Source organism: Balaenoptera ricei, chromosome 3, assembly GCF_028023285.1.
Source record: "Balaenoptera ricei isolate mBalRic1 chromosome 3, mBalRic1.hap2, whole genome shotgun sequence".
Classification (NCBI taxonomy): domain Eukaryota; kingdom Metazoa; phylum Chordata; class Mammalia; order Artiodactyla; family Balaenopteridae; genus Balaenoptera; species Balaenoptera ricei.
The window spans coordinates 155,431,998-155,458,101 of NC_082641.1; the positions used below are offsets into that span (position 1 = coordinate 155,431,998).

General features: G+C 37.1%; 1 protein-coding gene across 1 annotated transcript in view; it reads right to left on the reverse strand.

Moving 5' to 3' along the window:
* The window catches only part of LOC132363425 (uncharacterized), a 44,303-nt gene that overhangs the window by 6,732 nt on the left and 11,467 nt on the right, over positions 1-26,104 (reverse strand). The window contains exon 5 of the mRNA XM_059919126.1: positions 4,667-5,083. Coding sequence (XP_059775109.1) covers positions 4,667-5,083 — 417 coding nt within the window. The remainder of the gene's footprint in view (positions 1-4,666; positions 5,084-26,104) is intronic.

Sequence of the window (26,104 nt, forward strand, 5' to 3'; positions counted from 1 at the left end):
ACAGCATAATATTACTGAAGATATACTAAACAACAGCTAAAGTTAACATGAGAAATAGCAACAATACTCACAACATTGACTAAAATGAGCAGCTGTTAACTGTTTGTGAGTACACAGGCAAACAAATCAAGCAGGACTGTGGCCTTGCTGACAGAGATTTTAAGATGCCATCAAGGATAAGACTTATTAACTCAATTTCATACTGTTGAGATGGGGAAAACTATGAGTCTTGGAACTGATGAAAACCCGCTTTTTAAAAAGATGGACAATAATCCAATAATAAGAAAACCTATGGATATCCCAGTGTTGCCAGCTCTCAATTCTTTCTGCCTTTCTTGACACACTAGTGATATAATGCACAATAGCCATTTCAAGTCACCACTCACCCAACCTAGAGTTGTTAAGTTCTTTATTAGACTTCCTTGTTCACTCGTAATTCTCCCTCCCCCATTTATTCTCAACACAGCCAGAGTAGATTTTAAAAGCTAAACTAGATCACTCCCTTGATTAAACATTGGTGCAGTTTTCTCTTGCACTTTGAATAAAATTGTTGCATTACCTGCAGGGATCCTGAAGCCAAGTGCTTTGTCTCCTAGAGGGCATGGATTTTTGTTTTGTTCACTGCTACTATATTTCCTTGTGCTCTGCACATGGGTTAGTGCCCAATAAATATCTGATGAATGCAATGAATGACTCTGGCCCTGGCTACCTCTTCAACCTCTCATCTCATGCCTGTTTTCCCCTTAGACAATATGCTTTTGTCCTCTAGTCTCCTTGCTGTCTCCTGAAAACTTCTCATCCGGCCTTTGAAACTGTTAACCTTCTTCATGAAATGATTTTACCCAAATGCTCAGCAAGACTCTTTCAACTTTCTTCAGATCTCCCTTAAAGGGCACCTCCTCAAAGATGCTTACTTACCCTGTTTATCCCCTCTCCCAACATAATTAGACTCAACTAATTTATTTCCTCTCATAATTATGTTTATTGTCTCTCACCAGATTTTTAAGTTCTAGGAGGGCACAGACCATGTGTTCTGACATGAAAAATGTATACCCAGCGTGTATCCCAGGGTCACATACATTCTAGAAGCTCAATGGATGTTTGTTGAGTAATGAGCAAAGAAAGGCTGTGCCGAGTGCCTCTAGCACCTTGTCACTCTGGAAACAAAACAGTCAAGCCACATGTTACAAAGCTTTACTCCAAATTACCATTTTAGCTTCTGTTACCTGTATTTTCTAACATACACAAATTTAATGGTTTAAGCCTCTTGCTATGGCAATAAAAGATTCTTTCCTGTCTCAAGATTGTATTAAAACCTTTTTCTTACATTCTCTTCTAGTGTTGTTATTTTTTAACAAGTAGCTATTTCATCTAGAACTTAATTTGATGTAACTATGTACTGTTTTCCAAATAGATGGCGATTATTCCCAAACATGTATCATATGCTTAAAACTATATTATTTCTGGGTTCTATTCTGTCTCATCAATCTAGCTATCTATTACTGTGCCAGTACCACAGATTTTAATATCACTGGGTTTGAAACACATATATCATGAGCTGCTTAAACAAGTGTTCCCGCACTGTTCTTCTTGCAAAGAAACTGCAACGTCATTTGGGCACGTGTCAAGAATATTCCTATTGGGATTACACTAAATTCACAGAGTTGGGGGAAAGCAGCATCTTTATATTAATGTTCCCATCTACATTGTAATGAAAATTTAGCCCTATCCTTTCCATTACTGTTACTGATATTATTTATTCCATTTTCCTTATCTAACAGCACTGCCTAACACTTCCAGAATAATGTAAATACTGATGAACAGTATCTTTGCCTCTCCCTAACTTTAATGGATGCGTCTTAGTATATGTCACAGTAAGCGCAATTCTGGCTACTAGTTTAAAATATGTTTATAATACACATTTACTGAGTTGTTTTATTTAAATCATGCTATAAAGGTATCATTCCATTCTTATTTTTAGTTCATTTGGTTTAGTTTTCAAAGTGTCTAACATTTTATCTAATGTCTTTGAGATAGCTATCAAACACTACGAGGTTATCTTTTCCTTTCACCTATTACAAATTATAACTGTGAATGACATATTGAGCCATTCTGGATTCCTAGAATAAACTCCTTTTGGTCAGAATATTATCCTTTTATCATAATGCTGATTTTATCTGCCAATATCTTATTTATAACTTCTATACCTAAACTCATAAGCAAAACTGGTTTGGGGTTTTAGTTTGTTTTCTAACCTTCGTTAGGTTTTAGTATCCAGTGGTCACACTGGAGAAAAAAGAATTGGAAAAGCTATCCTTCTTTCTGTAAGCTCCAGGCTTAAACTTCTTTCCCTACATTTCAACTTATTCAACCAACATTTCTTGAGTACCCACTGTGCATTTGTTAAGACACTGACAAGATAAAATTTCATATATATATATATACACATCCTTGGTGCAAAAAATTAAGTGAACAATGAAGAAACACACATGGAAGTATACTATAATATTACTGGCTCATCTACATATATGTATAGAGCTGCACAAGGAAGACTTCACAGAAGAACTGCAATTTGCGCTAAGTCTTGAAGGCAAGTAGGAGACAAAGAAAGGAGAACCAGCATTCTAAACATGTGTTCATGAAGCAATCACTTCTACTTGCTCTTAAATAATTTTAATCCATAGGACTGTGTTTCCTGTAAGATGACGCTACATTACTAATGGCAACTGGAATTGTGTATTGATACAACTAACAAGGCCTATATTTCTTTCCACATTATGTTCAGAAGTGGGACTTCATATTTGTAGAGCTTGTTACTTCAAAATTAGTCTTAAATTCATGTTTTTTCCTACTACTTGTTCAAATTCACCATATTGCTGGTTGTTCTCTGCCAGAATAACACTGTGGCTTTCCATAATCCTTAACTATTCACTTTTTAGTAACTCCAAAACTCAAAAATAAATGGGCACAGGTTGAAATATTCAGAACAGAAGGAGTAAAAACGTAACATTCAAAGTTCATCACGATGCTGGTAGGGTTTTCATGCTGCATGCTATCTGAGATGATTACACCTTCTCTTACAATGTTCTATGGCCAGGCTCCAGGTTACCTCATTAAAATATAAACTCTTGAAAGTAAAATGAAAGAAACTCAGGATGGTGCCTACAACACAGTAGTTGATAGAAAATTTTCTAAAACAATACAGTCCAGTAATTTGAAGATTGTAACGCACATAGCTGCAGATTAACCGTAAAAATACAGTATATGCTTCTGGGAGGATAAACTGGTCCAATCACTCTGGGAGACAAGACTGATATTCAGAGTTTTGAAAACGTACACACCCTGAGCAAATTCATTTCTGGAAATTTACGCTAAAGAAAAAAATTAATGTACAGGGATATATGGTTAGGGATATTCAGTGCAGCACAGTTTTATAATAATGAAAAATTAACAGTAGTCTAAATTTTCAACAGTAAGAAATATAAATAAATGCAACAGAACATTATAAATTCAACTGAAATTACAAAACTCTACATGTACTGACAAAGAAAGATGTTCAAGACAAATTATTAAGAAAAGCGGGTAACATTACCCGCATCATGCATTATGCATCGCTGCACTACCTAATACAGTAGCCACTACCTACACAGAGATACTTAAATTTAAATTTGATTAATTGAATTTAATTTTAAATTAGTTATATTTAAATAAAATTTAAATTTCAGTTCCTCAGTCACACTAACCACATTTCAACTGCTCAACAGTCACATGCAGCCAGTGGCTACCATATTGCAGAGAGCAGATACAGACCGTCGCCATCATCAGGGGAAGTCGCTGTTTTCCTGCTTTTAACCGCCTTCCTCACCCTTCATTTAAAAAGGGATTATTCAGACTGGCACTAAAAGAGTTCTGAGATTTTTTTTCCCCCTATCCAAATGTGAAAATTATCTGAAGACTCTGACCTCATATAGAGAAGTAGAGCTGTCATTTTTTTTTAATTCAATGTAAGATGAATTCTTCACTTAAGCTTTCTTAAAATGAAACATTACATAGAAAAGTGAAAAATTATCAGTAGACACAGTGGTCAGCTAAAGTCTCAGTTTCCTCTCTAAAAATAAGTGACAGCATACCTCTGTAGCATTCCCTCCAGCTGTGCCTCCAGGGCAGCATATAATTTTTATCACGGATCTTTTACAGCAAGGCAACAGTTTCCATGGAAACCACAGGGCAAACATCCATTACTGCTGCCTAGGACTTTATAAGCACACCGAAACTGAGGGAATCGCTTACTTTCAATTATTAATATTTTAAAATTGAGCAGTAGTTAGCTACTTTAATTCTGGTTTTGTTGTGTGTGTCTCTATGAACAAATCAATAGATGAGGAACAAATCAAGAAAATTCTGTGCCCCTCTAGCAACAAAATGAGTCTACAGAAATCAGGAGGGGGGAAAAAAAACCCCAGAAAGGTATTAAACCAGTATACATGCCAGCCAATGTCATCTCATACAAGACAGCAAATCAGAACAGAAATCAGTGCAGAACTTAGGTAAGAAAGAAGAAATTCCCTTGCACTAGCTCAGGAGAGCATATAAATTTATCTAGGTCAAAATGCTGACTAATCAGGAAAAAAAGACAGTCATAACAACTGAGAAAGTGGCCACTCACCTCTCTCAACAGAGCGTTCTCTTTTTCCTTCTGCTCCAAAAGGCTTTCGAGGTGGTGGACATGCATCTCTGCCTCTGCCAGTCTCCTTGTTCTCTCATGGTCCTCCTCAGTAGCCTTAGCAGAAAGCCCCTTGCTCTGCAACATCTCCAGAAATTTCTTGATGGATTCGTCCCGAGCGTTCAGGGTTTGCTTCTGAGTCTCAATCCGCAGCTCCATCTCCTCCAGAGTCTTTCGAAGGAGGAACAGCTCCTTGGCCTGCCGCTCATGCTCAGTGTGCAGCCTCTGAAAGTTCTCCTCCGTCAGCTCTGCCACGCAAGGCTCACCAGTCCTACTGTTACTGTCCTGTTGAAACAGCTGGTTTAGGTCCCTCTGGATCCGCAATTCATCCTGGAGAGCCTGGACTGTCATTTGCATGTGCTGGTATAAAGACAAAAAAGAAAACCCAAATGAGCTTTCCTCCTCAAGTAGCAGAAACAAAGCAGACTACGGGCAATGAGAAAGCAGCTACCACAGCTCTCAGAACCCTGCATTTAGCAAATGAGGATTCACATTATTCTGTTTTACACTGTCTTTAAAACTGATTGAGATAATCTGTAAAATGTCAGTAATTTAATTTGTGTTTATTACCAACAGGAAACAAGGTCAGTCTGGCAGCTCCTCACTTTGCTTGACTAAATAAAGACACTGTTCAAGATTAACAGAAGGTATTACACGGAACTGAAGGTGAGGAGTGGGGAAAGGCAGGGGAAACCTATAGGAATACGGACACATCATACAAAAAATTTCACCAACAAACACAAAGGATGTCAAAATACAAAATGACTTTTAAGTGCTTTACAATTAAGTTAGCACATTAAATAATAAACATATGAGTGCATGCCAGAATGTGCTTAGCACTCCTTACGTGTTAATTTATTTAATCCTCACTATAACACATGTACTATTTTTTTTTCCATTTCTTTTATTTTTTTAAACATCTTTATTGAAGTATAATTGCTTCACAATGGTGTGTTAGTTTCTGCTTTATAACAAAGTGAATCAGCTACACATATACACAAGTTCCCATATCTCCTCCCTCCCGCATCTCCCTCCCTCCCACCCTCCCCATCCCACCCCCCCAGGCAGTCACATAGCACCAAGCTGATCTCCCTGTGCTATGTGGCTGCTTCCCACCAGCTATCTATTTTACATTTGGTAGTGTATATATGTCCATGACACTCTTTCACCCTGTCACATCTCACCCCTACTATTATTTGAATTTTATTGATGATGACACCAGGCATACAGAGACTTAAATAACTCACCCCAAGATCACACAGTAAGTAATAGAGCTGGCATTCGAATTAAAGCAATTCTCGCAGCCCACTGAAGCTAGTACCCAAAGGTAATTAGATAACTTGAAGCTTTAAAAACAAAAAACAAAACACAAAAAACTGAGGCTGTGTGAGCTATTTATACAGAAGAAGATAACAATATAAGTGAGTAATTTGAGTAATTAAATGAAAATGTTAGTGCAGATAAGCTAGTAAAATGTTCCAGAGGGTATATCTTTAGCCTGTATCCCTAACGAAGGTATATGAACCTTTAATCTGAATGGATAAATTCTAGAACATTATACAAAGAACCTAAAAGGAAGTTACATCAAGAATCATGTTTTTAGAAATGAAGAAGCAACAACAGAAAATCACCCTTTGTATTCAAGGTATTCAAGGTCTGGCAGTGTGCCACAGTGGAAGGAAACTAACCCACAATCAGAAGACAGGAGTTTTAGTTCCAGCTCTCACACTAAAGAGCAACCTAATTTGGAACACATTGCCATCTTTCTGGGTTTCAGATTCCTCATATTTAAAGTGAGGATATAAATGCCTGCACCATTTTTTCGCAGAGCTAATAATATCATTGAAATCTTTGTGGCATATATGTTAAAACGTACATTGTTTAAAATTTTTGGCAAACTGCAAAACAGCAGTAAATATCTCAAGGAAACGATCTGGCAAGTGTACAAAGACGCTCACTGTTGTTTACACCAGCGACAAAATTAGAAACAACCTAAATGGATATTAATAGGTGATGAGTTAAGTAAAGGAGAAATGTCCACCCAGTTTAATACTATGCATCAATTTTTTAAAATGTAGATTTATAGTTACTGATAAAAACTACAGTTACAACATATTAAGAGTAAAAAAGCAGATATATAATAGCAAGTATAGGATGATCGCGATTCTAATTTTTAAAAAGTATAAACATGCAGAGAAAAGTCTAAAAGGATGCAAACAATTACCAGTGTCTGGGTATGGGTAGATTTTACATTTTTCTTCATACTTTTTTGTACTATCTAAATCCCCTACAGTAGGCAAGTAATCAATAAAAAGGGGCATTTTTACCTTTAAAAATAAGAGAAAAGACTTCAGAGATGCCTGCTTGGCTGTGTTCAATTTGCTACCACTTTGGTTAAAAGGGAGGGAACAATAAATATTTACTATTTACTATAAATAAAAAATATCATAAGAAATAAAAATACTTCTGTAATGTTACACAAGAAATAATTAATGGTTATTTGGGGGAACGGAGGAAGGCAAGAAGGGAAGAAGGGAGGAACGAACTGGAATCACTGGGGGACAACATGTAAGAAAACTTTATTCTATTCCGCATAAAAATTTTTTTAACTGAAGTGTAACTGACATTGAAAATTTTTTAATAATAGCTTTATTGAGACATAATTCACACATACCATAAAGTTCACCGGTTTAAACTGTGTAAGTCAGCAGTTTTCAGCATATTAAAAGTTATACATTGATCACTACTATCTAATTCTAGAACACTTCCATCACCCCTTAAGAGAAAACCCATATACATCTGCAGTCACTTCCCAGCCACTTCCCATCTTTCTCTCCTCCTAACCCTCCTCTTGAATTTGAACTAAATGTATGTACTACCCACCCAAAAATTAAATTTAAAAAAATGCCTAATGATATTTTTCCGCCTCAAAAAGGAAGGAAATGCTGACACACGCTGCCACATGGATGGACACTATGCCAAATGAAATAAGCCCGTCACAAAAGACAAATATTACACGAGTCCACTTACATGAGGTCCCTAGAGCAGTCTACCTCACAGAGACAGGAAGCACAAGAGTGGTTGCTAGGGGCTGGGGAGACGGGAGCCGGGAGACAGGGAGTGACTGTTTGATGGGTGCAGAGATTCAGTCTTACAGGATGAAGAGTTGTGGAGATGGATGGTGGTGATGGCTGCACAACAGTATGAATGTACCTTATGAACTGTACACCTGAAAATTGGTTAAGATGGTAAATTTAACATGGTGAATGTAAGCTGTATTTTACAACGATTTTAAACACTGGGGAAAAAATATGCCTGCCATAGAATTCCAACGTGTTGATATTAAATAATTTACTTATAACTATTGATAAATATTTAGTTTGGTTCTCATTTTCCACTATTATAACAGGCACCTTCACATGTGTATCTCTGCACATTTATCCAAATTTTTCCTGGAGATAAATTCTGAAAGGTGGAATTCCTGGATCAGAGGGTATGCAGTTATGATTTTAATACACACAACAAATGATCTCTAAAAGGGTCTGTACAGATTTAAACTTCCACCAAACGATGTCTGAGCACTTTCCTATACCTTTGACAACTGGGTATTTTCTTTCTTCTCTTTCTTTTTTGGGCTTTTCTTTGATTACAAGTAAGACTGAATATCTATTCACATATCTACAGGCGCTTTGTATTCCTTCCTTTGTGACTCATCTGTTCTTGTTCTTTGCTCATTTTGTTTTGGGGACATTTAACCTTTCTCCTAATCCACTTTAAGATCTTTTTATATTTGGAAAACAACCTTTTGCCTGCTGTGCATGTTACAAATATATTTCCAAATCTGTCATTTTTCTTTTAACATAGTTTATGGCAACTTAAATACAGAATTTTTTTAGTGCAAAGATAAGAACCTCTTCTTTTACAGTTTCTGGTTTTGGTATTATGCTTAGCAAGTAGTGAACTTTCAATTATGGCAGTCTTCAAACTCTCCAAATTTTCTTACGAAAAATAAATTTACAATAAAATTATCAGGTATTTGAATTCATGAATATGATTCTTTAAATAAATTTAACTACCCGCATCATGCTGTAAAGATTCTCAACAGTTGTTGGAGTTCAAAATCCTTCATAAAAAGATGTGTCAAAATGCTAATTCTCTGAAGCCTATAATCAACCTCCAGTTTCATTCTTTACCTTTGGAAGTCAAAAAATCCAAATAAATTCTGAGCAAGTTTATCCCACAGGGAAATATCAGAAGTTAAATTCAACAATGAAACTGATTTCTAGGTACAACTGTCCCTCCTTTTCTGGACACTCATCACCAAATTCATTCAAATCAGGAGAAACAGATGTTGATGACAGCTAACAGTCTCACATACACTTTAGCACTTGTGATTATACTAGTATGGCAAGCACTGTTTTGGTGAAGAAAGAAAATACAACGACTAATGTGCCCTGCTTCTTCAGCTCTGCTTGCACCCATTTTACTAGAATACAGAATTAAAATGATGCTCTGACTGGTAGCCGAGAAGGCTACACAGCAATTTTCTCCATTGCAATGGGAATCAGCACCCCTTCTTTAGGCTACATTCAAGCTAGATTCACTTTACTAAAATTCCTGCCAACTCCCCTGGGAGAAGAAAGAAGCAGCAGGCAATAAGCCAGGCTGCTCTTTCTCTAGCACATTCATACTGAAGATAAAGGGAGCATATCTGCACATATCACAGACATTTACCATGACCGACCAAAAACACATGCTGAATTTAGCAGGACAATCTCAGTTGTCAGATATTAGGAAAATTTCTATTTGGGAATTCTGCTCATGACACTCTCCAAAATGATCTCACACTTCTCACATGCCAAATTGTACACCAACACTCACTAGTCTACTTCTGCTCACTCTAACACTCAGCTTGAGCTGGAAGACTGGAAAAATAACTGCTTAAAATTTAGTCCAAGGATTGTACTAAAATTACACCAAGCTGTATCTCAATGAAATGGTAGGATGTTGTGAACAACAGTAATGAAAATTCTTAAATCTCTGATAGGGTTTATGATCATTTTTTAGAAAAATACATCTCAAAAACAACAAAACATCACAACAATGCTTCATATATTTTAGACAAATATCAGAAGCTCTTCTGAGGCAAAACTTCCATTAGTTTCTCTGAACAAGAGAACGCTTTGATCCAGTTTATCCTGATTTCTAAAATGACAGAACCAAGGAGTCTAGAGCTATTTTTAGTTACAGAAAAAGAATATTATGGATACATGAAAATGGTCATCATCACAAACATTATACTGTATCCCAGAGAGTTCAATGCACTATTTGTCAAGATAACCATTAGAAAAAATACCAGTACTGCATCCTATTATGTTAAATTAAGAACGATTTTTTTCCTGAAACATGTAAATACATACATTGAGGAAACTTTATCAATGCAAGATGCAAAAGAGTTTATAGTAATTCTTACTGACATCACCCAAGTCGATCCTCAGGCTCTGTGATGTTCTGATCTGTGCTGTACCGTATGTGTCCCTAAGAAGAGCACTTACCAGCCCAATCTGCAATTTATTTCTTTGTATCTGTCTTCAAGAAAAACTTTCTAGAACTTGGGACTTTCATCTTGTTACTCTAGGGCACGGCACAGTGTTTGGTATAGTAAGTGCTCAATAAATTTTTGATGAAAGATTGACAAAAACAAATTTTCACGCATTATTTTGAAAGTAAATGGCTACTGGATAGTAGATGCAAATCAAGTCCCTGGAAAATTATATCTTTCCCCTATAACAGAGACAATTACTCTTATTCTGTAACAATTAGTTCCTTACCAGCTAACACACAAAAAATTCTATCTCAAATACAAACTGGCCAAAATACTAAATGCAATCCTAATTTTTAAAAAAATGTTAATTATACACTCTGGATTTATTTGTGTTTGATCTGAAGTGAAGAGAAGCATTTTCAAATAATTAACTGTCAACAAGAATCTTTTATACTTTTAATACTATACAACATACACCAAAAGTGTAGGATAGAGTTCTTATCCAAAAACAGAGCTTACAAAGTGGTAAAACTTAATAGCTATATATACACACTCACACACCAGCACTATACCTTATTATAAATTTTAAATTAAGAATATTCAAGAACGAGAAATGGGACACATAAAAGCACTTATTATATATGCAACATACTCGAATGAAGTTCAGATTCTATAAGATCACTATGATTTGGATTCATGAATCTTTAATAGGAAAAGAAAGTATTCTAATTTCTATCATTTTAGAAGAAACTCAAAGTTTTTTAATGAGTCTGAACCTCCAAGACTGAGACAAAGCAAGAGCCTCTAGGTAGTTCATTTCGTCTGATCATTAGTCTAGTATTCTTTCCGTTGATTCTTTCAGTTGCTGACAAGGATTTATTTTCTGTGCAGCAAAGCACACTGTAAACTCTCAAATATTAAACCAAAACCAAGTTCTCAGACTGATCTAAATAAACACCAGCAAGAGACATACTACAATGCGAGAAACAACCATACCAGAATTCAAATGGATAGATTAAGTTGTTTAAATGAATGCTACTTTGAGCTTATTCTCCTCTAAAAAAGATGTCAGAGTCAAGAAAATGAACAAGCAATTATTCCAGATTCCTAGCAGCTACTCTCTGCTACTGAATCCAGGAGAGAAAAAAGAACATCTGCCTTTATGCCAGCATAACCCAGAGGAGAAATTAAAGAATAAACAAAAATACTATCAAAATGGGGAAGTCCCGAGGTCATAATACATTCTATTATTGTGTGCTCATCAAGACAACAACTCAAGTGACAATAAACTGATTTTAGTACAAGTTCTAGAAATTCCAAATAGCTTTCAGTTACCCAAACTCCCATACCATTTACTTACCCCTTAACCTCTACTTAAAGAGTATATGTATATGTATAACTGATTCACTTCGTTATAAAGCAGAAAACTAACACACCATTGTAAAGCAATTACACTCCAATAAAGATGTTAAATAAATAAATTAATTAATTAAATAAATATAAATAAAGAATATCCTCTACCCGTTCCCTCACTTTCACTCCCAGCTAAATCCTACCTGTCCTTTCATCCTTAGATCAGGCATTACCTCCTCTAGAAAGCCTGTCTGACTCTCAAACTGAACAAAAGGCAGAACTAGAGAGGAAGGAATGGGTGGAGGAAGAAAAGTACAGAAAGAAGAAAAGATAATATCCCAAACCAGATATTACAGTAGTAAAAATATCATACTAAGCAATGTCAGGATTGAAGATGTCATTCCATTAAAAAATAACATCAAAATAAAAATTTTTTTAACCTTAAAAGTAAAATCAACCAGCAGAGGGATCCTATAGTAACCATTTCCATAGTGTTTAACTTGAGAATGCTCAGTACTAACAAAGCAAAGGCAGAATTAAATACAAGGGACCATAAAGGTACTGTTCAGTCTAGCAGCATTTTAAGTATCAACCTCACTTCTTTCTTCATGCTCTACAACCCAAAAGTTTCAAGCACCTGCAACAGACGTCAGTGAGGTTAACAAAATTCCCAGATTTAGTCCCTGAAATACTAGTATATAAATCAAGAAGAAGGGTGAAGAAAGAAGGGTAAAGAAAGAAGAGTGAAGCGATACCTATCAGCTGTGAACATGTTAAAAGCTAACCCTGGCAATGCTACAACTGGGAGTGGATTCAGCTGAATAAACACACACCGGAGGCAGCAGCTTGACTGTGAGGTGGCGGGGGGGGGGGGGGGGGGAGGTCCCTGTTGGCATAAAGCTAACGGGCTAATGTCTGTGTCCCACAGAGCTATGTCAACACTGAAGTCACTGTGTGCCCAAAGCTTTCCAGAAGCTACAGAATTCCTTTTTCCTTTTTTTCCCCCCCTTTTCCTCCAGAGAAAGAGAAGAGGCAAGGAAGACTGATATTGAGGGAGAGTACAAAGAGATCATGACCTTACGATCTTACAGAAAAGCACTCCTGTACACTGCCATTGTTTAAGATGCTTTCACACACACTATCACTAAACTGTGTTAAACTGAAATGAAGCCCATCAAAATTATTTACATAAATAATTCTGTCTTGGGGAGAAAATAGCATAGAACATATACAAAGAACAGCAGCTAACCAGAATAAACCAACCAAATTACTCACATTTTTTTTCAAGACTTACCTCTTTAATAATGGGCTTTCTTGTAAAAATCAAATCTACACTAGGCAACTGATAGACTACAACAGTCCACTGTTGTATTTTGTTCTAGAGATACTAAGACCAAGTGCGGTTAAGACAAGAGAAGGAAACCAAAGGTATAAGAATTAGAAAGCAAGAAAGTCATTATACAGAGATCGTAGGATGAAAACTCAGATGAAATTACAGACAAAATATCTGTATAATTAAGAGTCCAGCAAGGGACTTCCCTGGTGGTCCAGTGGTTAAGAATCCACCTTCTAATGCAGAGGACGTGGGTTCTGCATCCCACATGCCACGGGGCAACTCAGCTCACGTGCCACAACTACAGAGCCCACCGGAGCCCACACGCTCTGGAGCCTGCGCACCGCAACGAAATATCCTGCGTGCCGCAAGGAATATCCCGCGTGCAGCAACTAAGACCTGACGCAGCCAAAAATAAAACAGATAAATAATTAAATATTTAAAAAAAAAAGAGTTTAGCAAGCCTGGCGCATATAAGATCAACATATAAAATTTAACTGCATTTCTCTACAAGGAACAAATCTTTAAAAAGTGTCATTAAAAAGAGAGAGAAAGAGAATCTTGATAAATAAAACCAAAGAAGCATCTGGGGATAAAATAACAATAAAAAGTCAAACTATTATGGAGAAAATCATAATTGTTTCAAAAGCAAAACACCAAGGTATAAATATTATTTTTTTTTGTATACAATTCCTTAATTTTTCCATGGCAACCATCAAATAAGGCATATCAAAGGCTCTTTTGCACATGCTTCTGTAAAAATGTTAAGTAGATAAAAGAAATCTTTAAAAATTAATAAAATTTTTTTGAAAATCAATTTAGGTAGTAAACAGACAATACAAAAGATTGCTTCATGTTTTAACAGCATGTTGAGAAGAAATAAAACCATAAGGGATCTTCACGGGGTATTTAAAAGGAAAATACATTTGTTTTCTCGACTCTCACCAATTTTATCACATAAACTCCAATAAATACATGTGTTACCATTATTTTCATTCATCTCCTACATCCATATTTACTCATCGCGTTGTATTTTCAATTTGAATACTTAGGTCTATGACCACAAAATCTTTCACTTCACTTCAGCTGACTGCATACTTTTGGGGAAAGTTAAACATGCACTTACCCTATGACCCAGCGATTCCACTCCTAGATATTTCCGCAAGAGAAATAAAAACATGGCCACAAACACATCTGTATAAAAATGTTTACAACCGCTTTATTCATAAGAGCCAAAACTGGAAACAACCCCATCAACAGGAGAATGGATAAATTGATTCTGCAGTATCCATGCAATGAAAACTACTCAATATTAGGATGACTATGGATACATGCAACAACACGAATAAACTTTTAAAAAAATATATAGTACACTGAGCAAAAGAAGCCAAACACAACAGAGTACAGACTATATGGTTCCATGTATAGGAGGTTCTAGAGCAGGCAAAACTAATCTAAAGTGAAAGGAATTAGAACACTATCTATGTGTTCGGGGCAGGGAAAATACGGATTGGGAAGGAGCTCAAGGGAACCTTATGGGATGATGGAAATGTTCTATATCTTCGTAAGACTGCATTATACGACTACTGGCATTTGTCAAAACTCATGGAACTATGATACGGAAGATCCATGTATTTTGCTGTATGTAAACTATACTCCAACAAAAAATAAATATATTAAAAGAGAAAAAAGTAACAGACATAGGTCAGAAAAGGGAAAAGTAAATAAATATTCAAGAAAATTTCTTAACAAGTAGGAATGACTTCACTTAAAAGAAAAAAGGATAATTTAGTTGATTTTAAGAACACTTCCAGTCCCAACATGTATTATGCTCTATCACCTAATTCAATCGTAACCCTGCATTCTTAAAAAGGTTAGAGAAGAAAGCAGAAGCTCGGGGCTACAGAGACTCATTCAAATATACAACAACGTATGGAAATCACCATCAACAATTTGCCTTATTTGTTTCAGATATCTCTCTCTCTCTCCCCCACCCCTCACTGTTGCTTATTTAAAATTCACAGAAGTGATGTCATCTGTTCTTGATTCTCTTTGCAAATTGCTCATGTTACTCAACATAATGTGTCTGAGAATGTAAACTGGTATAGCCACTATAGGAAACAGTAATGGAGGTTCCTCAAAAAATTAAAAATAGAACTGCCATTAGATCCAGCAATTCCACTTCTGAGTTTTTATCCAAAGAAAACAAAAATAACTAACTCGAAAAGATATCCACACCCCCATGTTCACTGCAGCATTATTTATAATACCCAAGATATAGAAACAACCTAAGTGTCCATCAATGGATGAATGGATAAAGAAAATGTGGTGTGTATATCTATACACATATGTGTATAGATATACACAATGGGATATTATTCAGCCATAAAAAAAAATAAAATCTTACCATTTCGGAGGGGGGGGGGTGGAACCACAAGCTCACAGGTAGAGAACAGATTGGTGGTTGCCAGGGGTGGGGGACAGGGAGTGGGTGAAATGGGTAAAGGGAGTCAAAAGGTACAAACTTCCAGTTATAAAAATAAATAAGTCCTGGGAATATAATGTACAGCATGGTGACTATAGTTAATAACACTGTATTACATATTTGAAAGTTGCTAAGAGAGTAGATCTTAAAAGTTCTCATCCCAAGAAAAAAAAGTTCTTTGTAACTATGTGTGGTCATGGATGTTAACCAGACCCACTGTGTTGATCATTTTGTAATGTATCCCAATAGCAAAATATTGAAACTAATATAATATGTCAACAATACTTCAATTTTTTAAAAACGTGTTTGAGATTTATCCACACTGATACACATAACTCTAGCTCATTCACTTTTATGAACTGTATAATACAGGTTTCACAATTCCTTATCCAAAATTCTAAAATCCAAAGAGCTTTAAAAAGACTTAAATTTTTCTCCAAGCTTAATGGAAAAACCTGACTCAACTGCTATGAGGCTATTTACCATTTATTTATCCAATTTAATATGAATATTCCTAATTTTTGCTACAGATTTAATATGTTTGATGACTGGGTATTGTCCAGATCCCAATGGGAGTATTACACAATATACAGTTTATATACTGGATTACCTTTCAAAATCTGAAAAACATCTAAATTCCAACATACATGTGCCCTAAGTATTTTGGAGGAAGGGACTGTGTACTCATATTCCATTTTGTGAATAAATACCAACTTATCCACTCACCTACTTGAGGAACAGTTAGATGTTTTTCCACTTTTTTCACTGTTACGACAAGCACATGTACATCTACCTGTCTCCTTGTGCACATGTGCAAAAGTTTCTCTCAAGGAGACACACAGAAATGAAACTGCCAGGTAGTAGAGCGTGTCTTCAACCTTACTGGTCATTTAAATGTACCTTTTTCAATTTACTATAAACAAGATGCATGACACAGATGATAAAAGGGAGCAGATATCCAGCCTATAACTTTCATATCTACAGAACCATTAATCATATAACACTTTCCATTAATCATAAAACCACTTTCCTAGAAGGAAATTTTTGGTGGAAATGGATTGGGTTGTTACTTTAAAAAAAAAAGAAAAGCTAAATGATTGTGCATTCAATTCCATCCATAAGGAATAAAGACAGTGTTTTCAAAGAAAGTTATTACTTATGAAGCTACTTTAATTAGCAGAGCCCAAGTATCGCTTAAGGTTTGAGAATTTTTTTTAAAAAGCAAAAATTCTATCCATAGGATCTTTTCTCTCTGAAAGAAGGAATGAGAGAAGAAACAGAAAAGATTGGAAAGAATCCTAATTTCTCTCCGCTCACCCTACTTCCTAAAATGGCATCTTTCCCTGAGAATCCCCACAAAATACAACTACTTTAATCTCAGTACCAAAATTTTGATGTCAAAGATTCCTATAAAAATGATCTTAGAGATAAGGACACTGAAAATCTGAAAGCAACAATAATCAACAGTTTCAAGAATTTCCTTTCTATCCCTTCCATATTTATTGGAAAATAAATAAATAAGCAGGCTTCTTTTTTCTCTCAGGTATTTGAGAAACAAAAAAGTAACACAGGGATACCTGATTCATTACTAATGTTTAAAATATTTTTAAACTAAACTTATGAATTGGGATAGATGCTTATATAATTCGTTTTTTCTGACAGCTTTTAAGAACACATTCTTTGATCCCCATATTATAAGGAAAATTGGCTTTTTAAATAAAGCTACTTGCTTAACCCAAGGTATCTAAACAAAAACAAGAAAACTTAAATGAGAGGTTCACAAAGGAACATTTGATGACGTTAGTGGACCTAAAATATGTCATATTTCTTATACAGACTTAAGCAAAAGAAAATATGAATCCCAACGTATAGACAAGTGCCACAAAAACACAAAACCTACAGGAACACAAGAACAGCACTTTATCCTAGGTGGAAAAACGAACCCCTAGCCTATTTCAATACCAGAAGAATGACAGATTCTGAGAGGGCTCCGGCTACCTTGGGAGTTCTCTCCATCAAGAACAAGAACTAGTAATTAACATGAAAGAGTCCATTTCAGACAATTCTGCCCACAAAGGAGGCAGCGCTGTTGAAAAATAAACTTAACCAAACATTGGAGAACAGAAAAAAAATACTGAAGTATAATCCCTCACTGATGGAAGAAAGATCTTTAGTTAGTAGCAGGCATTAAGCTCCCTGACAGAGATACCATGGCAGGTGGGTATAATAAACATGGTCTGTCTCCATATAAAGGTAGATAAGACAGATAACGGTGGATAAGAGAGTCATTAATCCCAACAGCAACAAACATACACAATTATAACTGCAAACAGGGATAAAAGCTATAAATCCAAGGTAGTAAAAGATAAGAGAAGATTTGGGGGCTGGGTGAGATCTGAAGAATAAGTTAACTTCCATTAACTATTTAAAGACACAACACTTCTACTGTGAGGAGAAGACTACTTAGGTGAAGACCCTCAAGAAGGAGGGGACACAGCACATTTGAGGGATTAAGGAGACTGAGCACCAAGGAAGTGTGACAAGAGTTTTGGACTTTAAGGGCAACAGGAAGCCCTGAAAAAGTTTTGAGCAGAGTACGATCATCTCTACCATCATCACTAACAGTGATGCCGGGCACCTACTACCACATTTAATTCTTAGAACAAGTACATGAGGTAAGAATTATATAACCATTTTACAGATGAGGAAACTAAGGTTTGGAAAGACTTAGCAGCCTGCCAAGCTCACATAACTAGTGAGTGGTGGAGCCAGGATTCAAACATCACATGGGCACTTTCAAAAGCTCAGACTGGCTGCAATGAGGCTGCATACCAGGGGGAAACAGAAAGACGGGAAAATTGGGAGACCACTGCAATAATGTCAGCCAACAGCGACATGACCAAACTATGACAGTGGCTGTGGGGTGGGAAAATGGATGGCTTACAGAAATACTTCAGAGAAAAAAGATCACCAGGATTTGACTGGCAGGGTGGGAAATGAGGGAGTGAAGCAATCAAGGAAAATTCTGAAGTTTCTGACTTAAACACCATGGACAAGTTGGTGGCACCATAAACAAAAATGGGAAAAAATAAGGAAGGACCAGAATTGAGGGGAAATCTTGAGCTGAATGTAATGTGCTTTTGAGATGCTGAGAAAAGGTTTGAGGGAGCAACTGGGCATGTGGGTCTGGAGCTTAGAGGAATGATATGAGCTAAAGATGTTAAGTGTGGAAGCTCTGATACACAGATGTTAACTGAGGCCAAGGCAATGAATGAGCCTCCCTAGGAAAAGAAAGCACAGCAAGAGGAGATAGTCATAGGACCGATTCAACATTAGATGGCAGGCAGAGGGTAAGAGGCGGGCAAAGGAGACAAGAGGAGCAGTCAGAGAAGTGGGTAGAAATCAGGAAAACAGTGTCACAGAAACTGAAAGAAGTTGATAAGGACCCTTTCTCTAAGGGGAGAACACAGACCAAGAAAGATCTGGCTCTGGGTTCAATTCCTGGTTCCATCAGGATGACTTCAGTGAAGTTAACTAAATACTCTGAGCCTTAATTTATTAATCTATACTATGAACATTATGAAACTGAATCTACAGGGTTATTATAATAATTAGCAGTAAGACAGAACACCTATCACACTGTAAATTATCAATAAATGGCAGTTACTGTTGTTGCTCCTGTTTGTAAAACCAAAAGGTTTGGTTAGTGGCTTACTGAACCCAGCCCTGGGAAGGCCTAGGGGTTCTAAAGAACATCTTCAGGGAATGCCTGGCAGGGCCACACTGGGGCATCTGGGCTCCCCAGTCCTGTCTCAATCAGAACAGCTTTGCCTTCTTTTTCATTTTACTTCTTAAAATAAGTTTTAGGCACTTGCCTGGTGGCACCGTGGTTGGGAATCCACCTGCCAATGCAGGGGACACGGGTTCGAGCCCTGGTCCGGGAAGATCCCACATGCCGCAGAGCAACTAAGCCCGTGCACCACAACTACTGAGCCTGCGCTCTAGATCCCGGCTCCACAACAAGAGAGGCCACCGCAATGAGAAGCCTGCGCCCCACACCGCTCGCCGCAACTAGAGAAAGCCTGTGCGCAGCAATGAAGACCCAACACAGCCAAAAAAAAAATTAATTAATTAATAAATAATAAGTTTTATTTTCATATCTGAATAATATTCATTTGAAAAAAGGGGTCTGCAGCTTAAAGTGTTTTTCAAAAAGCAATGACTGGATCATCTCAATAGTCCCTTCAATTCATTTGGATTACAGCTTGTAATTCTTTTTTTTTTTCTTTTTTTGAATTTTTGAAGTTTATTTTATTTTTTTTTTTATACAGCAGGTTCTGATTAGTTATCTATTTTATACATATTAGTGTATACATGTCAATCCCAATCTCCCAGTTCATCCCACCACCACCCACCCTCCCCGCCACTTTCCCCCCTTGGTGCCCATACGTTTGTTCTCTACATCTGTGTCTATTTCTGCCCTGAAAACCGGTTCATCTGTACCATTTACAGCTTGTAATTCTTCACCAAAGTAAAACATGTGAGAAATAAGGACAAAACAACACACTTGATAACATAATCCCTAACATGAAGCTTATTATTTATGATTATTTCATTAGAATAATGGTTATAAATCAATTAGCTCTGTTTATCTACTGAAAATTGTACTAGGGTCAGTGCCATTACTGCCATTGAAGCACCACAGCCTTATAATAGCAATTTTTTGTTTGTTTGCTTAAGATTATAACCACATGAACAGTGAAGAAAAGAGTTAAGCAGCATTAAAATCACAAAGGGCTTTCTTTTTTCATGAAAAATAAAGTTGGTTAGTGTGCTCAAATTACTTGTTTTCTTTTTGAAAGCCCTGCATGAAGAAAACCAATTAATAAAGAATCAAAATATCTCACCAGCCTTTTCTCATTGAAATCAGTACCTCTAAAAACTTTCTTTTAATATCCTTTTCTTATGCTACTGATTGTTTGTAACTAATCACTTTCCATGTCATCATTGTATGTGGTCCTCTTGTGATAATTATCCCACACTCTCCAGTTTAGTCTGTTGAGCAATCACCACTCTGGTGCAGCTGAAAATTCTCAGGGACACTAGCTTGAATCTCTATGGCACAGATGTCCTAATACTTCATTTTAAAATGGGACAAAGGTTTTACAGAGCCTTGCTGATCTTTTGTCCCAGACACTGGCTGTCTTTTTCATCTAGGACATAATCAAAAATGTACTGTATTAAAAAAAAATGTACTGTATAAGTTTTTTAACTACAACTTTAGAATTTATACTCTTCAATAGTAAGTCACTTCTCTTAAATGACAGAATTTGCTCCTATTTAATTGCTGGAAGTTTTAAGCAATTCAATAGGAGCTGACGGTGGATCAATAGTTGTCTTCATTTTAACAGCTCACCCAATAATGAGGAACATGAGAACTGCATCTGGAAGATTTGGTGTGAAAGGAAATGACTTCTGAAAGGCTGACTGATTTATTTGTGCTGATACTGGCACAGACTGCCCTACTTTAGGCAGGATGGTTAGGGAAGGTCTCTTTGAAGACGTACCATTTAAGCTGACACCTGAGGCAGCCAGCATATAAGAGTGGGGTAAGAATGTCTGGCAGCACATAAGAATAAAGAGTTAAGAACAGCATATATATATATATGTATATGTGTGTGTGTGTGTGTACATATATATTTGAAGGACATTTTTTTCAACACCCAATCGGCCATTAATACAAATTGAAAGCCTGTTATAATCAAATCAATGTAGTCCTGGAAAAAGAGTATCAACAAAGAGATCAATGGAACAAATCTCACAATAATTAAGCACTTAAGAAAGAAAAAGGAAATGCCACAAACCAAAAGAAAAGAGACTGATCACAGTATTTAGAAAGCTTTTCAATTATTAGGAAAACATCAAAATAAATACGTTCTCCCCACGCAAAATTAAAAATAAGTTCCAGGAAGATTAAAGAACTAGGTATAAAATGCAAATTAATTAGAAAATAAAAAGAATAAATATAACATATTTAATGATATTCAGATAGGGAAGGACTTTCTAAACAAAAAACGAAATGTAAGAAATTACAAAAAAATTACAAATTACAAATGTAAGAAAAGTATAGTACATTTTACTGCTTAGAAATCTAGAATTATAAACATCAAAAGTCAAAAACTAATGAGCAAATGACAAAAACTACAAATTATTCACAACTGTGAAAGTACTTTATCCTCACTATTGAAAAAGCCCATAAACGTCAATGAAATACTAAGACCATACTGTCCCCAAGAGAAATTAACAAATAGGAATATACCAATCACAGACAATATGCAAATTGACAATAAACACATGAAAATGTAAACAAAGAATTGCAAATGAAAGCAAGGTAAGACAAAACTTTTTAATCTATGAAAGAGGTAAAAGTTTTTTTTCAGGCAAAAGATTTTTAAACATTATATGAACAGGTAAGGTGATACATGCATTCTTACATGCCTGATCACCTAAAGTGGTCCAATCCTTCTAGAAGACAGTGTGTCAATAAGTATATTCATCTCTTTTATTTTATAAGCACAAATGTATCATCCTTAGGAAGCAGAAACTATCTTCTAGCAATGTTGCTTTTCTCTCCAAATATAAGGTGGATAATATAGTAATTTGTAGGGTCATTTTTGTAACATTTTCTCATTACAAAGTAAGAAATATAAGTGTTAAAACATTTTAAGAATACATAAATGTATATGGGAAAACCTCTCCTATAATTCCTTTGATCCCCTCTGATGAATAGATTCAATTTTTTAACAACCTATCATAGGAAAATAATCAGAAATGTGAAAATGTATTAATAAAGATGGCCATAACAGTAATACATATGACAAAAAAAACTGAAAAGTGGGGAGACCTTCAAGATGGCGAAAGAGTAACACATGGAGATCACCTTCCTCCCCACAAATACATCATAAATACATCTACGTGTGGAACAACTCCTACAGAACACCTACTGAACACTAGCAGAGGACCTCAGACCTCCCAAAAGGCAAGAAACTCCCCACGTACCTGGGTAGGGCAAAAGAAAAAAGAAAAAACAGAGACAAAAGAATAGGGACGGGACCCGCACCAGTGGGAGGGAGCTGTGAAGGAAGAAAGGTTTCCATGCACTAGGAAGCCCCTTCACTGTTGGAGACAGGGCGTGGCAGGGCAAAGCTTCAGAGCCACAGGGGAGAGCGCAGCAACAGGGGTGCAGAGGGCAAAGCGGAGAGATTCCCTCACAGAGGATCGGTGCCGACCAGCACTCACCAGCCCAAGAGGCTTGTCTGCTCACCCGCCAGGGCGGGCGGGGGCTGGGAGCTGAGGCTCGGGCTTCGGAGGTCAGACCCCAGGGAGAGTACTGGGGTTGGCTGTGTGAACACAGCCTGAAGGGGGCTAGCGTGCCACAGCTAGCCGGGAGGGTGTCCGGGAAAAGTCTGGAGCTGCCCAAGAGGCAAGAGACCATTGTTTCGGGCGCGTGAGGAGAGGGGATTCAGAGGACCTCCTAAATGAGCTCCAGAGACGGGCGCGAGCCGAGGCTATCAGCACGGACACCAGAGACTGGCATGAGACGCTAAGGCTGCAGGTGCAGCCACCAAGAAGCCTGTGTGCAAGCACAGGTCACTATCCACACCTCCCCTCCCGGAAGCATGTGCAGCCCCCGACTGCCAGGGTCCCGTGATGCAGGGACAACTTCCCCGGGAGGACACACGGCGCGCCTCAGGCTGGTGCAATGTCACGCCAGCCTCCGCCACCACAGGCTCACCACTGCATTCTGTACTCCTCCCTCCCCCCAGGCCTAGGTGAGCCAGAGCCCCGGAATCAGCTGCTACTTTAACCCTGTCCTGTCTGGGCAGGAACAAACGCCCTCAGGCAACCTACATGGAGAGGAGAGGCCAAATCCAAAGCTGAACCCCGGGAGCTGTGTGAACAAAGAAGGAAAGGGAAATATCTACCAGAAGCCTTAGGAGCAGCGGATTAAATCTCCACAATCAACTTGAGGTACCCTGCATCTGTGGAATACCTAAATAGACAATGAATCATCCCCAAATTGAGGCAGTGGACTTCGTGTGATTTTGCCTGTATAGCTTTGCTTTTACCAATTGTCCTAGGGTTCTGTCTGTCCGTTTTTTGTTTTTTTTTCTTAGTATAGTTTTTAGCGTTTGTTATCATTGGTGGATTTGTTTTTTGGTTTGGTTGCTCTCTTCTTTTTTTTTTTCTTTTTTTTTTATTACTTTTTAATTTTTTTTATTTTCAATAATTATTTTTTATTTTTTATTTTAATAACTTTATTTTATTTCTTTTTTTTCTCCCTTTTCTTCTGAGCCATGCGGCTGACAGGGTCTTGGTGCTCTGGCCGGGTGCCAGGCCTGTGTCTCTGAGGTGGGAGAGCCGAGTTCAGGACATGGGTCCACCAGAGACCTCCCAGCTCCACGTAATATCAAATGGCAAAAGCTCTCCCAGAGATCTCCATCTCAACGCTAAGACCCAGCTCCACTCAACGACCAGTAAGCTACAGTGCTGGGCACACTATGCCAAACAACTAGCAAGACAGGAACACAACTCCACCCATTAGCAGAGAGGCTGCCGAAAAATCATAATAAGGTCACAGACACCCCAAAACACACCACCAGACGTGGACCTGCCCACCAGAAAGACAAGATCCAGCCTCATCCACCAGAACACAGGTACCAGTCCCCTCCACCAGGAAGCCTACACAACCCACTGAACCAACCTTAGCCACTGGGAGCAGACACCAAAAACAACGGGAACTACGAACCTGCAGCCTGCAAAACGGAGACCCCAAACACAGTAAGTTAAGCAAAATGAGAAGACAGAGAAACACACAGCAGATGAAGGAGCAAAGTAAGAACCCACCAGACCAAACAAATGAAGAGGAAATAGGCAGTCTACATGAAAAAGAATTCACAGTAATGACAGCAAACATGATCCAAAATCTTGCAAGTAGAATGGAGAAAATACAAGAAACGTTTAACAAGGACCTAGAAGAACTAAAGAATAAACAACAAGGATGAATAACACAATAAATGAAATGAAAAATTCTCCAGAAGGAATCAATAGCAGAATAACTAAGGAAGGAGAATGGATAAGTGACCTGGAAGATAAAATAGTGGAAATAACTACTGCAGAGAAGAAAAAAGAAAAAAGAATGAAAAGAATTAGGACAGTCTGAGAGACCTCTGGGACAACATTAAACGCACCAACATTCGAATTATAGGGGTCCCAGAAGAAGAAGAGAAAAAGAAAGGGACTGAGAAAATATTTGAAGAGATTATAGTTGAAAACTTCCCTAATGTGGGAAAGGAAATAGTCAATCAAGTCCAGGAAGCACAGAGAGTCCCAGGCAGGAGAAATCCAAGGAGAAACACACGAAGACACATATTAATCAAACTATCAAAAACTAAATACAAAGAAAAAATATTAAAAGCAGTAATGGAAAAGCAACAAATAACATACAAGGGAATCCCCATAAGGTTAACAGCTGATCTTTCAGAAGAAACTCTGCAAGCCAGAAGGGAGTGGCAGGACATATTTAAAGTGATGAAAGGGAAAAACCTACAACCAAGATTACTCTACCCAGCAAGGATCTCATTCAGATTTCATGGAGAAATTAAAACCTTTACAGATAAGCAAAAGCTAAGACAATTCAGCACCGCCAAACCAGCTTTACAACAAATGCTCAAGGAACTTCTCTAGGCAGGAAACACAAGAGAAGGAAAAGACCTACAATAACAAACCCAAAACAATTAAGAAAATGCTAATAGGAACATACATATCGATCATTACCTTAAATGTAAATGGATTAAATGCTCCAACCAAAAGACATAGACTGCTGAATTGATACAAAAACAAGACCTGTATATATGCTGTCTACAAGAGACCCACTTCAGACCTAGGGACACATATAGACTGAAAGTGAAGGGATGGAAAAAGATATTTTATGCAAATGGAAATCAAAAGAAAGCTGGAGTAGCAATTCTCTTATCAGACAAAACAGACTTTACAATAAAGAATGTTACAAGAGACAAGGAAGGACACTACATAATGATCAAGGGATCAATCCAACAAGAATATAACAATTGTAAATATTTATGCACCCAACATAGGAGCACCTCAATACATAAGGCAAAGGCTAACAGCCGAAAAAGGGGAAATCGACAGTAACACAATCATAGTAGGGGACTTTTAACATCCCACTTTCACCAACGGACAGATCATCCAAAATGAAAATAAATAAGGAAACACAAGCTTTAAATGGTACATTAAACAAGATGGACTTAATTGATATTTATAGGACATTCCATCCAAAAACAACAGAATATACTTTCTTCTCAGGTGCTCATGGAACATTCTCCAGGATAGATCATATCTTGGGTCACAAAGCAAGCCTTGACAAATTTAAGAAAATTGAAATTGTATCAAGTATCTTTCCTGACCACAATGCTATGAGACTAGATATCAATTACAGGAAAAATTTTGTAAAAAATACAAACACATGGAGGCTAAACAATACGTCACTAAATAACCGAGAGATCGCTGAAGAAATCAAAGAGGAAATCAAAAAATACCTAGAGACAAATGACAATGAAAACACGACGACCCAAAACCTATGGG